This window comes from Mobula birostris, chromosome 6 (assembly GCF_030028105.1).
Source record: "Mobula birostris isolate sMobBir1 chromosome 6, sMobBir1.hap1, whole genome shotgun sequence".
Lineage (NCBI taxonomy): Eukaryota > Metazoa > Chordata > Chondrichthyes > Myliobatiformes > Myliobatidae > Mobula > Mobula birostris.
This window is the reverse complement of record NC_092375.1, coordinates 84,222,953-84,239,102: the sequence shown is the minus strand read 5'-3', so window position 1 is coordinate 84,239,102 and position 16,150 is coordinate 84,222,953. Positions and strand designations below refer to the sequence as shown.

The following is a 16,150-nucleotide window of genomic DNA, read 5'->3' as shown; positions in this document are numbered from 1 at the left end:
TATGGAATTCATTGCAGCATTTAAGAGTCTCTTAGATACGCAGATGAATATACAGAGAATGGAAAGATATGGTTAATATGCAGGAAGAAGGATTACGTTAATTAGTAATTATTGGTTTAATTAGTTCTACACAATGTCTTGGGCTGAAGAGCCTGCCCTGTGTTGTTTTGTGCGATAATCGATGGTATGTTTCATATTCTAAGTTTGCTGATGGTCCTTTCTTTCCACATGGAAGTCGTGGTTCAAGTATCTGGTGCAAATATTATTACTGTATTCTCATTGATGTATTTCTTGTGGATTTTACATCCATTTCACAGACTAAATGCCCAATGCATAAACATAATGTGTTATTCAATGCAGATTCGCTCTTTTAACAACATCAATTCATAATTACTTTGGGTCATGGGAATGTATGGGTTCATTCTTTTGGTGGTTATGTGGAATTAGGGATCTAGAGGATTGATTAATAATCAAGTGAAATGTGACTTCAAATCCCACTGTGGGAGAATTTGAGTTCAGTTTCCATACTGTCTGGATGTGAAAGGTTTATAACTGGTAATTGTCAGTAGAAGCGATCACAAGTGCAATTAGTTCATAACAAACAACTGATTCGCTCAGTTGTCTCAGCAAGTGAAAGTTCACTTCATTCGCTGTCTGTGCCACGCAACAGTCAGGATAAGAATAGGATGAGGTGGTAGATAAATGCGTGGCTGAAGAATTGAAGCAAGGAGCAGGGATTCAGATTTCTGGATAGTTGGGACCACTCTGGGACAGGTGGGACCTGCACAAAAGAGATGGGTGCACTTGAATCCGAAGGGCACCAGTATTCTTGCTGGCAGGTTTGCTAGAGCTGTTGGAAGTAGTTTAAACTAATATGGACAGAAGATGGAAACCGGTATGATAGAGCTGAGGATGAACCAGCAATTTTACAAGTAGATGATGGATGTAACATGAATGTAAGGAAGGACAAGCTGATGATTGGGTACAAATGCAGACAGAGCAAAGAGTTACATTGTACCACAGAGGAAAAATATAGAAGAGTGAAGAATTCAGAACTGAAGGTGCTTATTTTAAATATGTGGAGCATTCGGAATAAGGTGGATGAACTTGTGGCGCAATTAGATACCTGTCAGTATGACATTGTGGCCATCGCTGAGTTGTGGCTGAAAGAAGGCTGTAGTTGGGAGCTTAACAACAAAGGATATACTTTATATCAAATGGACAGACAGGAAGGCATAGGTGGTGGTGTGGCTCTGTTGGTAAGAGATGGAATTACATCTTTAGAAAGAAGTGACATAAGGTCAAAGAATATTGAATCTTTGTGAGTGGAGTTAAGAAACTGCAATTATGGGAATCATATATAGGCCTCCAACTAGTAGCCAAAGTGTGGGTTTGACATAGCAAAGGGAGCTGGAAAAGGCATGTAATAAGGGTAATGACACAATTGTAATGGGAGACTTCAGTATGCAGGGGAATTGGGAAAATCAGGTTGATGTCAGATTGCCAGAGAGGGAGTGTGTTGAATGCCTACGAGATGGCTTTTGAGAGCAGCTTGTGCTTGAGCCTACTTGGGGAAAGGCTAGCTTAGCTTTGGTGTTGTGTAATAACCCAGATCTTATTAGGGGTTTAATGTAGATGAACCCTTAGGAAGCAGTGATCATAATAGGATGGAATTCATACTGCAATTTGAGAGGGAGAAGCATAACTCACATGTCTCAGTATTGCAATGGAATAAAGGGAATTACAAAGGCGCGAGAGAGGAGCTTGCCCAGGTGGTTTGGAGGAGAATACAGGTGGGAATGACGTCAGGGCAGAGATGGCTGAAGTTTCTGGGAATAGTTCACAAGGTGCAGGATAGATTTGTCCCACAGAAGAAGTTCTCAAATGGGAGGAGTAGGCAACCGTGGCTGACAAAGGAAGTTAAGAACCATATAAAACCCAAGGAAAGGGCACATAAAGCAGCAAAAACGAGTGGGAAGTTGGATGATTAAAATCTAACAAAAGGCAACTAAAAAAGCTATAAGAAGGGAAAAGATGAAATATGAGGGCAGACTAGCCAATAATATAAAGCAGGATACCAAAAGTATTTTTCAGTTTTATGAAGAGTAAAAGGGAGATGAGAGTTGATATTGACCATTGGAAAATGATGCTGGTGATGTTGTAATGGGGGACAAAGAAATGGCAGATGAACTTAATGTTACTTTGTATCAGTCTTCACTATGGAAAACTCTAGCAGTGTGCCAGAGGTCCGTGAGTGTCAGGGAGCGGTGTCAAAATACCTTGAGTGTTGTAAAAGCAAAAGAAAGGGCATACAACAAAACAAAAATTAGTGGGAAGATAGAGGATTGGGAAGTTTTTAAAAACCTACAGAGAGCAACTAAAAAATCATTAGAAGGGAAAAGATGAAATATGAATGCAAGCTAGCAAATAATATCAAAGTGGATGGTAAAAGTTTTTCGGGTATGTTAAAAATAAAAGAGAGATGAGAGTGGATATAGGACTGCTAGAAAATGAGCAGGAGAAATAATAACGGGATGAGGAAATGGCTGATGAACTAAATGAGTATTTTGCGACAGTCTTCACTGGAAGACACTAGCAGTATGTCTGATGTTGTAGTCTGTGAAGGAAAAGAAGTGGGTGCAGTTACTGTTACAAGACCTGCACACGGACCATATCCCTCCATACACCTCCCATCCATGTATCTGTCCAATTTATTCTTAAATGTTAAAAAAGAACCCGCATTTACCACCTCGTCTGGCAGCTCATTCCATACTCCCACCACTCTCTGTGTGAAGAAGCCCCCTCTAATGTTCCTTTTAAACTTTTCCCCCTCATCCTTAACCCATGTCCTCTGGTTTTTTTCTCCCCTTGCCTCAGTGGAAAAAGCCTGCTTGCATTCACTCTATCTGTACCCATCATAATTTTATATACCTGTATCAAATCTCCCCTCATTCTTCTACGCTCCAGGGAATAAAGTCCTAACCTAGTCAACCTTTCTCTGTAACTGAGTTTCTCAAGTCCCGGCAACATCCTTGTAAACCTTCTCTGCACTCTTTCAACCTTACTTATATCCTTCCTGTAATTTGGTGACCAAAACTGAACACAATACTCCAGATTCGGCCTCACCAATGCCTTATACAACCTCATCATAACATTCCAACTCTTATACTCAATACTTCGATTAATAAAGGCCAATGTACCAAAAGCTCTCCTTACGACCCTATCTACCTGTGACGACACTTTTAGGGAATTTTGTATCTGTATTCCCAGATCCCTCTGTTCCACTGCACTCCTCAGTGCCTTACCATTGAGGCTGAGGCTGTAAAGAAGGCAAATGCAATATTGGCATTTATTTCAAGGGGAACAGAGTATAAAAGCAAGGAGATAACAGTGAGGCTTTATAAGACATTAGTCAGGTCACACTTGGAGTATTGTCAACAGTTTTGGGCCCCATACCTCAGAAAGAATATGTTGTCATTGGGGAGAGTTTAGCGGAGGTTCATGAGGATGATTCCAGGAATGAAGGGGTTAACATATCAGGAGCATTTGGTAGGGTTTGGTCTGAACTCACTAGAACTTAGAAGAAGGAACTGGGATCTCGTTGACACCTCCTGAACATTGAAAGGACTAGGTAGGGTGGAAGTGGAGAGGATGTTTCCTATGGTGGGGGTATCCAGAACTGGAGGACACAGCCTCAAAATTGAGGGGAGACTTCTAAGTACAGAGATAAGGAGGATTTTTTTTAGGCAGAGAGTAGTAAATCTGTGGAATGCTCTGCCACAGACTGCGGTGGAGGCCAAGTTCGTGGGTATACTTAGGGCAGAAGTTGATAGTTTCCTGATCGGTCAGAGCATCAAAGGATATGACGAGAAGGCAGGTGTATGGGGTTGAGTGGAGTCCGGGATCAGCCATGGTGGAATGGTGGAGCAGACTCGATGGGCTGAATGGCCTAATTCTGCTCCTATGCCTTATGGTCTTATGGTCTTCTGGTTTGCTGTGAGTCCAGTTTTCAAACTCTATTTGACTCTTCACTGGCTTCAGAGATGCAATACCATTAAATATTGGTCCTAACATGTTCTTCCAACCCCATGCAACTGATGAGGGGAAGGAAGAGTTTCTGGTCACTTTCATACACATTCTTGTGGTGGAAGAAGACAGTGTTTCACAGAGTAGTTGCTGAGCAAACATCAAAGTTCAAAGTAAATTATTATCAAAGTACATGTACGTCACCATATGCAACCCTGAGATTCATTTTCTTGTGGGCATACTCAATAAATTCAATAACCATGATAGAATCAATGAAAGACTGCACCAACAGTGCAGCCAACAAACTTTAAATACAAAAAGAAACAAAATAATAAATATAATAAATAAATAAATAAATAAACAAACAAACAAACATCGAGAACATGCGATGAAGAGACCTTGAAAGTGAGTCCATGGGTTGTGGGAACAGTTCAGTGATGGGATGAGTGAAGTTATCCTCTTTGGTTCAAGAGCCTGATGGTTGAGTGGTAATAACTGTTCCTGAACCTGATGGTGTGAGTCCTGAGGCTCTGTACCCTCTTCCCGATGGCAGCAGTGAAACAGAGCATGACCTTGGTGGTAGGATTCCCTGATGATGGAGGCTGCTTTCCTGTGACTACGGTTCATGTAGATGTGCTCAATGGTGGGTAGTGCTTTACCCATGATGGACTTTTTGGAGGATCTTCCATTCAAGGGTATGCATAGGGGCTTCCATACCAGGCTGTGATGCAGCCAGTCAATATACTCTCCACTACATATCTATAGAAGTTTGTTGAAGTTTTAGATACTATGCCAATTCTTTGCAATCTCTTAAGGAAGTAGAGGTGCTGCTGTGCATTCTTTGTAATTGCACTTATGTCCTGGGCCCAGAACAGGTTCTCTGAAATGAGGAATTTAAAGCTGCTGACCCTCTCCGCCTCTGATCCCCCAATGAGAACTGGCTCATGGACCTCGGGTTTCCTCCTGTTGATCAATAATCAGCTCCTTGGTCTGACGTTGAGTAAGAGGTTGTTGTTGTGGCATCCCTCAGCCAGATTTGCAATCTCCCCTCTATATGCTGATTGGTCATCTCCTGTGACTCTGCCTACGACAGTGGTGGCACAGGACACACACAGAAGACTGAATAAAATCGATACCCCCTTCCCCTCTTCCTCACTCTGACCTTTTACGGCTTCTCACCTACTGAACACTTGCCCTTGCATCTCCTCCTCCTTCCTCTTCCCTATGGTCCACTCTCCTCTCCTATCAGATTCCCCCTTCCCTAACCCTTCACCTACTGCACAGCCTTTGCTTCACCTATCACCTTCTCGTTAGCCTCCTTCCTCTGCCTTTTTATCCTGACGTCTTCACCCTTCCTTCTCAGTCCTGAAGAAGGGTCTTGGCCCGAAACGTCGACTGTTTAAGCATTTCTATAGATGTTGCCTGGCCTGCTGAGTTCCCCCAGCATGTTGTGTATGTTGCTTCGGATTTCCAGCACCTGCAGACTGCCCATGTTTATGAATAAGATCAGCACTCGGCAGGCAGGAGAAACATCTGATTAGCAGTAAGAAGGAATTGTTAACCATCCAGTTAAAATCCACTCCACTGAGCAAACTCTATCCAGACAATCCATCAAATCCCATGGTTGGTTAGTTGACCGCCTTCATCTTACCTTGCAATAAGAGCTGCCAAAGCAGTCTAAGGGCATTGAAATTTACTGGGGAAACTGTTTATACAATACCTACAAATTCCTCAAGCATAAGGTTATCTAAATGTGCACTTTTCCATAATCCTTTGACCACCTATGCTAGCCATCAGTTGATGGTGTGACTGACTTCATTCCTGACCTTGACTCTGTTGGAATATGTTGGAGTCTTAACCTGAGCATTTGCAGCTTCAGTTTGTGAGTGTCTCCTTATCTGCTCATGGGCTATTATTGGCTCAAAGTCTGGCAGAACCTTGGTTTTCAAATTCTCAATCTTCTGAAATCCATTAATGGTCCCATCTAGCACTGTCCTTAAACCCCTACTCTCTTTGGTCACCACTGAATAAGAGAAAATGTGTTTACACTGGATAGCTGGATGAAGGGTTGTAGTGGAGGTTTACAGAGATGTTCCTACACTTGGAAAACTGCACTAATGAGGAGAAATTTGATAGGCCGGGATACTTTTCTTTGAAATGGAAGAGGCTGTGAGTATTACTTTAGTGTAAGGATAACTGGCGTCTGATGGTCAACATAAACTAGATGGGCCAAAGAGCCTGTTTTAAAGCTGTATAGCTTTGTGGCACTACAACAACTGAGGTAAGGAATAATGAATGGTCCCAGAAGGCTTTATTTCCCTTAGCAAACAGATGTAAAACCAGGCAGTGCAGACTTAAAGCAACAATAGCCAGATTAGAGAGGAGATGAGAAAATTTCTTTCCACCCACAGGGTAATTGTGTCCCGTAACTCAAAGGCTGAAAAGATGACAGAGGCAGAAACCCTCCTATAACAGCCCTTGGATGCGCGCTTGAAGGGCTGTGGTGGAACGAGAGCTGGAAGGCGGGATTGAGTTAGATGGATCTGTTTTGACTATCGCAGACATAGAGTCAAATGACGTTCACCTTTGTTGAACACCTTCTAGGATCCTCCTTTACTGATCTCCATTCTTTCTTTGCTACACCTTCATCAAGCAAGACCTAAGTTGCTACCCTTCTCTCCGAAGAGCTGTCTGCTTCTCTCTCCTTCTTTTGGCCTTTCCTCAGGAAATGACCTCACTACCTGCCCTAAATCTTCTTCATTGCCTGACGAAAGGCAGGGAGTCGTACAACATGGAATCAGCCCTTCCAGCCCACCAAGTACATGCCAACCGTTAACCACCCATTTACACTAAGCCCATTGGAGTCAATGCATGCATGAGAGCATTCTTTGTGTTTTTGACACAAAGCTGATATTAGTGCCAGATATTTAATTTCAACTGATTACCTTGGGAATAACTTCTGCATCCTGTAGAGTGCAAGCTTATGTCCAGCCTTCTTGCCCCAGTCAGCATCTGTCCCATTAGAAAAGGAGCTTCAGACAGCTGTGTACCAGGTGAGGTGCTCAGAGGCTACTTTTGCACACATTAGGATTGATGCTGCAATGTAAGGCTGGGCCTTGAGGCACTGCACTAGCTTCCCGTTCTCTCCATTGGGATCTGAAGGTGACAAGAAAACACATCTCTGGGCAGTGGGAAACAGGAGCAAGCTTCCGCCATGTCTCTGTGATGTGAGCCTGTCTCTCATCCTTAGATAAAGCACAGCAAGGCATCTGGGAATCACAATCATGAGAAGTTCCTCCAGTATCTTGTGTGTGTTGCAAAGCATTTAGGGAAACCAGTTAAAAAAAAAAACAAGAAGGGAAGTAGAAATACAAAAAGATTAGCCATTAAAATATTATGATTCAAGGTCTCTCAATTGGCATCCCTGGGAGCTGACTGGCAATGGATCTCAGAAGTTACTCCCTAATCAGAGCAGGAGAGCTGTTCTTTTTCACTATGGTGGGATAGTTGTGCGAAATGGAAACTGGATGGCTTCCTGAAGTCCCAATTTGAAAAGGCTGCCGGCTGAGATAAAGTTACATTGGTAGTTAATTAGCAAGAGATGAGGTCAGATCTTACTTAGAATTAGTTAATTATTATAGATCTATTTTAGGAATTTAAAATGTACCAAGCCACGGGAGTTATTGCACCACAGAACATCAGACCAAAGAATTACAACTTGCTTTGTAATATCAATCAAGCTTCTGCCAAGCATCAGTGGCAGTTATGTTTATTTGCTAATCCCCCTGAACATTTTCTCCCTCCACTGCCACTGCCGCTTGGCTGCAGTGTGCATCATCTACAAAATGCACTGTGGCAAATCAACAAGCTTTCTTCATCAACAGCGGAATTGAGACTCCAGTGCCTGGCTGGTTATGGGCAGCAAACGCATTGGAGCAAAGTCCCCTCCATGTGTTTAACTCCTGACATCCAACACCAGTGACCTACAGTGACTGGCTCACCATACCTTCGAGTTGGGCAATAGTTGCTCGTCTCACCCATTTGAACATTAATGAATTAAATAGGGAAGGTGCAATGTTAAACAAAGATTTGAAGGACTAAACACAAGCTTGTTGCCTGGTGTCCACACATTTCAAAGCTGATGCTGTGAATTTGACTACAGTTCATCATCTTCATCTTGTGCTTTTGGCTTGAACCTCATTGTGTGAATTGGGCTTTCGACCAGCTTGGGCAGGTACATCGGGTGTCGCTCTAACCTCTTGAAGCTCATTCGCAACCCATCACTGTACTTTCGGGACAATTCCTCCACTTTTGTCAAATGTGCCACATCAATCGAGTACCTCCTTGGTGATTTCAGGATCCAGTTGGAATGCAAACTGTGTTCACTTGTGCTGGTAGCAACTGGGTACAGATACAGAAAGAGAAGTAGATAGATTTATCATCTGCACACAAGCAATGATCTCCTATATTAGGTTAAAGAACCACTTCTAACATAGTAACATGCCACAAGCCACTGAGCAGAAGTGTAATCATATAGTGAGGACACATGTGGAGATCTATCACCAACTGAGAGCTGTATTGTTTCACATGAAGTCAGGATTGTGTGGGGTTTAAAATAAGAAGGTAGCCATGTAACCATCATCTGTATAAACAAACATTAACCCTATGGTGTGCCATTCAGCCCTTCAATTCTGTTCCTTGCTCAATTAGATTTGCTTCATAGTTCTATTTAGCTACACTGGGTGAATATTCTTCAAAGCCTTTAGCTAATGTTTATTGATCTCATTTTGGAAATTTCCAATTTATCTCCAGTTTCAACAGTTCATCAGCCTGATCATTAATGCCAGAAGGTTTCTGGTTTTGGCATTACCAAACTTCCATGTTTCCTATTTATATCCAAATCTACCAACTAAGTAAATATTTTCCACATGACTCCAGTGAGTGCACTTCAGAAATACCTCATCAGCTGCAAAATCAAGGTGATTAAGGATCAATATGAATGAACACTTTTTATTTCTAAATCCTTCAGTTCGTGTTATTTTCTCTTTTATGGGGCTGGGATGTTATGTTGCTACTCGTACAGCCATTCTCAGTTTTCAGATACACAAGTTTTTCAGATAGCATGTTTGAAAGAAATGAAGACACTGGAGAGGTGAGATCCAGCTCCCAATTGTCACAAGGCAGCTCATCAACCTGTACCTCAGCTCAATTCTTTGTCCTCAGTTTCACATCCCTGCACACCTGCACCCTACACCAGCTGTGACATGAGACTGTATTCAATGTCCTTCTAGTTGCTGACCACCTAATCACTAGAAACAAATTGCCACCCACATACCCAGAACCCTCTGTGATTTTGTATATCTACAGATACCTAAAAGGCGGTCAGACAATGAAAGATATAAACAAAAAAAATCTCATGTCCACCCAGAGTTGGAGATCACTAAGTTTTGTTGGATTATACAATTGCTTTATTGTTCATTACTGTGATTATGTATAGTTACAACTTTTGGAACAATATTTTCTGTGTTACAATGGTACACAATGTAAAGGAATACATTTTGATTTTGAATATATTAATCTACTTTAAATGTTTGAAGTTATTGTATGACACTGAATTGCTTGGAAACTGTAAACCTACAATGCCAAAAGGCTCAGTGAGAAGGTCAATGAGGCTTAACACATTAGACTTTGATTTCCACTAAGACAAACTTACTAACAAAGTCCATGTCAAGGTGCATGCCCTCTGCGGTGTGAACTCTGGGCTTGTTTCCCTGATCGAAAGCTGCAATGACTGAATCAAAGTATGCCAGTGTTTCTGCCTCCGTTGGTGCTGGGGTGGGATCGGATTCATCCTTTGTTTTCTGTTGAATAAAAAACAGTTTTATGTAAGTGTCACATGATTTGGACACAGCCCAAGTGCAGAGTGAGAGACACTGGAGCAGGTCGATAGTTCACAGAATTTAATGTGAACAGTGTTAAAAGGAAAAGAAAACAATAAACACTAGGCCAAACAGGGCTGTAAACTAAAACTCTCAAATGGAAAATGAAGCCTACACTGCGGCTGAAAAGAACAACTGAGATTAAAACGAATGCCACTCGTCTTCAGAGTCAGTTGACTTGACAGTCCAATTTCTCAGGCAAGGTGGAATGCAAGAAGGCAGCGAAGCGTTTTTGTGTTCAAGTCTCGACAAATACTATGACGGAGTAAATGGGATTAAATACTATCACAATGAAATAATAATTAGCTGACACGTGAATATTCACGAGCGCAATTGCCGTATCTACTTCGCTGCCGAATCCGTGGTTGTGACAGTAGGTAAGGATGGAAAGTATTCCACAGTTGCCAAAAAAATTAGTTGCAGATGAGAAATGTATCTCTGAGCTGAGGACTTGGTTGTATATGGAAATAGGTTATTTGGCCCACAGAGTATGTGCTGACTCATTTACACCAATCCTATTTGTTAATCTCCCAAAACTGACTCTCTCTGCCCAGTCTTACCATCCACCACAGGCACTAACAGTGGCCACTAACATTGGGGCTACAGGTAGAAACCAGAGCACCAGGAGGAAACTCAAGCCATTACAGAAAGAGAGGGGAAAACTCCACCAAAGTTTAGGAATAGCAAACTAAAAGAGGAATAAAATCTCTTAGGCCAGCTGATATTTTGATGTGTTTGTAATACACTGAATTTGGGATTAACATTAGAAGAAAGGGTTTCATAAAAATTCCAAATTTCCCAATCTCAAGATATCTTATAATGTCTTCAGCCATTGAAGTACTTTTGACTTGCCATGACTGTCATAACATTTCAAACACAGACCTCAATATGTGTATAGAAAGATCCCACAAGCAGCAGCCTATTAAGACCAGGTTAGGATATTGATTGTGGGTGAACATTGCTCAGGAAGCTTGGTCTGACTTCTCTGCTCTGTGGGATATTTCTTCTATGTCAGCCTGAGTGGTCAGACAATCTAACACCATACCTGCGAAGTTAGCCCCCTACCACTATGTTTCAATCCCTGCTGTAAGGTTCAAAGCCATGACTTCCTGACTCAAGGGTAAATTCCTCGGCTGGGACTGCACACAGTGGGATTGTCAAGCAATGAATTTAAATGTTTTAAGCAGTTCTAAAATCATGCAATCATTTTTTAATCTTGCAAGTATCAGTGTTTTTTTATGGAAGTAATATTTGGTGTCGTGAGTATTTTTATATTCAAGAATTGTAAAACACTGCAGTTTTAATTGGTTGGTATATTTATAAACAGTGTTATATTTACATATTGAAGTCTGTCTTGTCCAATTGATACTTCTCTCTTTGAACAATGTAGAGTGTAGGATGTATGAATGCACATAGTGTTTCCCATTTTAATGATATCTGTTTCTGATATGACATAAAATAAATAATTATGGGTCTAACCAGTAGGCTATTTAAAAATGAAATTTTACAGATCTGGTTTTTGACAGTTGAGATGGCAATTCACCAGTGAAGGGCCCATTTATCGGATACTGAACAGCCTCCTGTTTCTAATGTGGTGTGAAGGAAATGCACTAATCGCAAGGTGGATGTGATCCATTTGTTGCTTTGGTACTGGATTTGCCTGTTCCTAACCTAAGCTTTATGTCCTGTGCATGCCTGAGGACTTTGCTGCAAAATTGGTTTGCCCAATGACATCTACTCTAACTGAGCCCAGAAAATTGGGTAGCATTTTCTCTAAGCTATTTCTTAATGAGCCCATTGCAAGAAATAAGGTCAAGGTAAAAACCTTTCCCCCCTGAGGCCATAGCATGCAGTGGGAATGTCCCTTTCAGCTAAAACTATTCCAATCCCTAGTGATTACTCTTTACCTTTGTGCCCTACCCATCACTCCATTTGACAGTCGTTAGGGTGATCAGATCAAATGACGAGAGTGCAAGGAGGTAGGTTTGATATGCATGCCTCTAGATCAGGTGATTCATCCACATGTGGTACAGCTAACCATTCTAGTACCACCTCCTTATCGACTTCTAACCCACCCAGAATCTCAGCTTCACCTTCCCTTGCTGAGACTCAGCAGTGTCATCTGCTGTGATAAAGACCAATGTAATGTACCACTAAATACCTCACCATTGAGTACATCTGGGTGCTTATAAACCCGGCCTTTATTATTGCTGCTTGTTTACTGTTTTGTGCTCATAGAATATTTTTGGATTGTCTTTCACGTTTGCGCCAGTCTTCTCTCATGTTCGCTCTTTTATACCCCAAACTTTCTAAGATCAGCACAATTCGCACTTGTGTTATCCACCTGATATGCCTTTTTCCCTTAATTTTCCATCATTTTGACATCCAAAGCGTTCTGATTTTAATTGCCCCACTGAGAATGTGCCCACTCTGTAATTGAACCTTCTCATGGCAAGTAAATATTATCCTATCCAACCAATCACACCATAGACCGTTGTACAGCAGTGCCAGCCTGACTAACGTGCCCAGGATTCTGTGTCACTTTCGAACCTCATGGCTTCGAGGAGACCGGCTGCCGCCAGAAGCTACAGCCAAGCTTCTTTGGGGAACAGCTGTCTGACCCGTGATACTAGTTTCACTGCCGATCTTTCTCTTTTTTTATCAAAGTTCCGCCACCTGCAGAGTTTGTTTTCAATCGGGCTTTCACCTTTAGGGCGACGCGGGTTAGATTTCCGAAAGAAACGTTATTATGAATTGTAAACACATGCTTGATGAAAGAAAAGCTTGAATTTAAAACCGCACGGACTCCCGGGGTGCTTTGCAGCCAGCTCTGTGCCTGTTCACTATTATTCTGACGCAGGGAAAGGTGCTCGTCAAATGGCCAGTTATATACCAGCCGACCACTCCCCGTTCTATGAGTGATGTCATGGAATATTTATATACCCTCCTGCATGCAGATTATTGTCCATTTACACATAGGAGTGGCAAAATACCGTCATGGGCCTATACAGCAGAGAAACGGGTCCCTGTGTCTGCGCCGGTCACAAGCAACCACCACCAGAGTCACTGAGCACAGCATGGAACCAACGCTATAATAGTAAAGTAATGGCAGATCTCCTGATGTTAACGTGCTGGGATAGATAGCTATAAACTTGTAGATTAAAAATGCAACCACGGTGCGCTAATGGGAACAGTTATACTTGCTTTGGTGGTGTGTTTTCGAGTCTGTGGCTTCTTGCTGAATTTGTGAGGTGTGACTGAGACTGAGGATCGGTCCTTGGACTTGCCGGAGTCGCTGGCAGGTCGGTATTGTTGGCGGAGGACTATCAGGTCGTGTAGGTATTGCAGGCAGTCTTGTGTCCTCGAGAACATCCACAGCCTGTCTTCAGCCTTGATGTTGTAGATGGAAGAGTCCACGCTCACTGCGCTCTGGCTGCGTTTCAAAGAGCAGCCGGTGTGTTGGTAACTTTCCCCGATCAGGTAGAGAGAGGTGCTGCGGACCAGCCTGATGCCGGTCTCCTCGCTCGGACACTCTCTTCTGCGGCCGGACTCGCCCAGTTCATTCACGGCGTCTGCCCGGAACATGACGTTCAATTTCTTCAGCATGGCCCAAGTGATGAACTCCGAAATACCCCAGACCACCAAGTGTTAGGTGATGATAAACAGCAGCATCTTCACAGCATCTTACTGGTGCTTGGGTTTGTAACCACAGGTTTATCATCTAAACTGGACTGACAGGAAGGAGAGCCTCCGTTGCCGGATTGTTGATTGCATTATTGCCCAATGTCCTTTCAAAAGCAAATCCTCTGAGTAAGCTTGACTGTTCCTTTTTCCTGCAAAGCAGGGTGCTGACCAGGGTGCTGAAAACGCATACAAACGCTGTCGCAGTGGACGCCCGGGTTGGTTTGCGCTGGCGGAGAGTTGAACGGCATAAAATGTCTGGGGACTGTTGACTCTGTAGTAATATAAAGCTGCAACTTGATAGCAACTTCCACTCTGTCACACGAGCACTTGGGCTCAAGTGTCTCCCTGTTCCTTTGCAGACAAAAGCCGGTGTTAACGTCGCCTAGTTGAAACATCATTTATCCAGAAAAGAACAATCAGGAAAAGCGAAGTGTCATGCATACAGCGAGCAATTACAGTCACAGCTAGTTTGGGCATATACAGTAACTTCATGAGGAGATCACGAATGTCTTAAAATATCTTAAACCGTTAAGACTTTGCTTTTGCTTCAAGTCTGAGCAGAAATAACTTATTCCACGTTTTGCAACGTGCTTTTCAAAGGAGCAGGGCAAGTGTTAAATCATGAATGGGTCGGGATAAAATTACTGTTTATCGGGCTGTCTGTTGCGCGTTGCAGAGATCAGGAACTAAAGGGGGTAGATTTCACATATTTGATAAATGTTGTATTACAAAAAGGGAAATAACTATAGACCAATATTAGATTAGATTAGATTAGATTTAACTTTATTGTCATTGTGCCGAGTATAGATACAAAGCCAATGAAATGCAATTAGCATCTGACCAGAAGTGCAAAAGAATAGTATTATTTACAAATTAACTGCGAATAAGAAGTAAGTGCTACAGCATACAACTATAAAATTACTGAGACAGTCCAATAGGGGTACAATACTACTTAGCGCTGTGATGAGAGGTTCAGCAGGGTCACAGCCTCAGGGAAGAAGCTCTTCCTGTGCCAGCTGGTGCAGGAGCGAAGGCTCTTGTAGCGCCTACCGGATGGGAGGAGAGTAAAAAGTCCGTGGTTAGGGTGAGATGCATCCATTCTTTTCGCCCAGCCCAGGCAGCGTTTATGGTAGATGTTCTCAATGGTGGGCAATTGGGTGCCGGTAATCCGCTGGGCAGTGCTGGAGTGCTTTGCGGTCCGATACGGGACAATTGCCATACCACACTGAGATGCAGTTGGTGAGTATGCTCTCAATGGTACAGCGGTAAAAGTCCTTCAGTACGCTGGGACAGAGGTGAGTTTTCTTCATGCTCCGCAGGAAATTAACGCACTATCGCGCCTTTTTGATCAGGATGGAGGTGTTCAGGGACCAAGTGAGATCATCAGAAATGTGGACACCAAGGAATTTGAAGCTTGATACACGCTCCACTACAGCTCCGTTGATGTAAATGGGGACATGGGTGTGGCGCCTAGTATGCCTGAAGTCCACAATGATCTCCTTGGTCTTCTGGGTGTTAAGGGCCAGGTTGTTGTCGGCACACCATGCGGCCAGGTGCCGGACCTCGTCCCTGTAGGCCGTCTCGTCATCCCCTCTGATCAGGCCAACCACTGTGGTGTCGTCTGCGAACTTGATTATGGAGATAGAACCATGTGCAGGAATGCAGTCATAGGTGAAAAGGGAGTACAGAAGAGGGCTCAGCACACATTCTTGAGGCACGCCGGTGTTCAGGGTGAGAGTGGAGGAGGAGAGGTTGTCTAACTTAACTGATTGGGGTCTGTTAGTCAGAAAGTCCAAGGTACAATTGCTGAAGGATGAGCTGATACCAAGCTGGCGAAGTTTGGCGATCAGTTTGGAGGGGGTCACAGTATTGAATGCCGAACTAAAGTCAATGAACAGCATTCTGACGTAAGAGTTGGGGCTGTCCAGGTGGGTCAGGGCATAGTGAAGTGCCGTGGACATGGCATCCTATGTAGACCTGTTGGTATGATAGGCAAATTGATGGGCGTCCAGGGTAGTGAGCAGACAGGATTTCAGATGTGATAGAACCAGCCTCTCGAAGCACTTTGCAATGATGGGGATGAGTGCAACTGGGCGGAAGCCATTCAGGCCCGTGACAGTGAAATGCTTCGGCACTGGCACGATGGTGGCGATTTTGAAGCTTGTGGGGACAACTGCCTGGGTCAGGGACAGATTGGAAATGATATTGATTATAAAATTGATTATTGATATTTCGCCATTTTCTAAAACCATGTCAGGATATTGAAGACGAGCTATATTAAAGTTAGTGTTCAACTTGTGAAGAGAGTTGAATTCTAACCTATCCTTAAGTGCCTGTGGTTTCCCCAAAACAGAATCATTTGCCTGACTAAAAGGAAAAGCTAGCCAGGGACAGGGCTGTGAAAGAGCTGGCACTGATGCAGTGGGTTGATCAACTTTCTGCAATGTTTAATTTGAGACTCTGTCTCAAAATCACGGTTAAATTTGATGCAGAGTTTCTGT

General features: G+C 43.0%; 1 protein-coding gene across 1 annotated transcript; it reads right to left on the bottom strand.

The window, feature by feature from the left end:
- Positions 1-8,182: 8,182 nt before the first annotated feature.
- LOC140198700 (uncharacterized protein C13orf42) lies at positions 8,183-13,571 on the bottom strand. The gene is made up of 3 exons (XM_072259717.1): positions 13,170-13,571; positions 9,740-9,887; positions 8,183-8,427 (listed from the first exon to the last, which is right to left on the bottom strand). The coding sequence occupies exons 1-3, from the start codon at positions 13,569-13,571 to the stop codon at positions 8,183-8,185; spliced, it is 795 nt and encodes a 264-aa protein (XP_072115818.1).
- Positions 13,572-16,150: the final 2,579 nt, after the last annotated feature.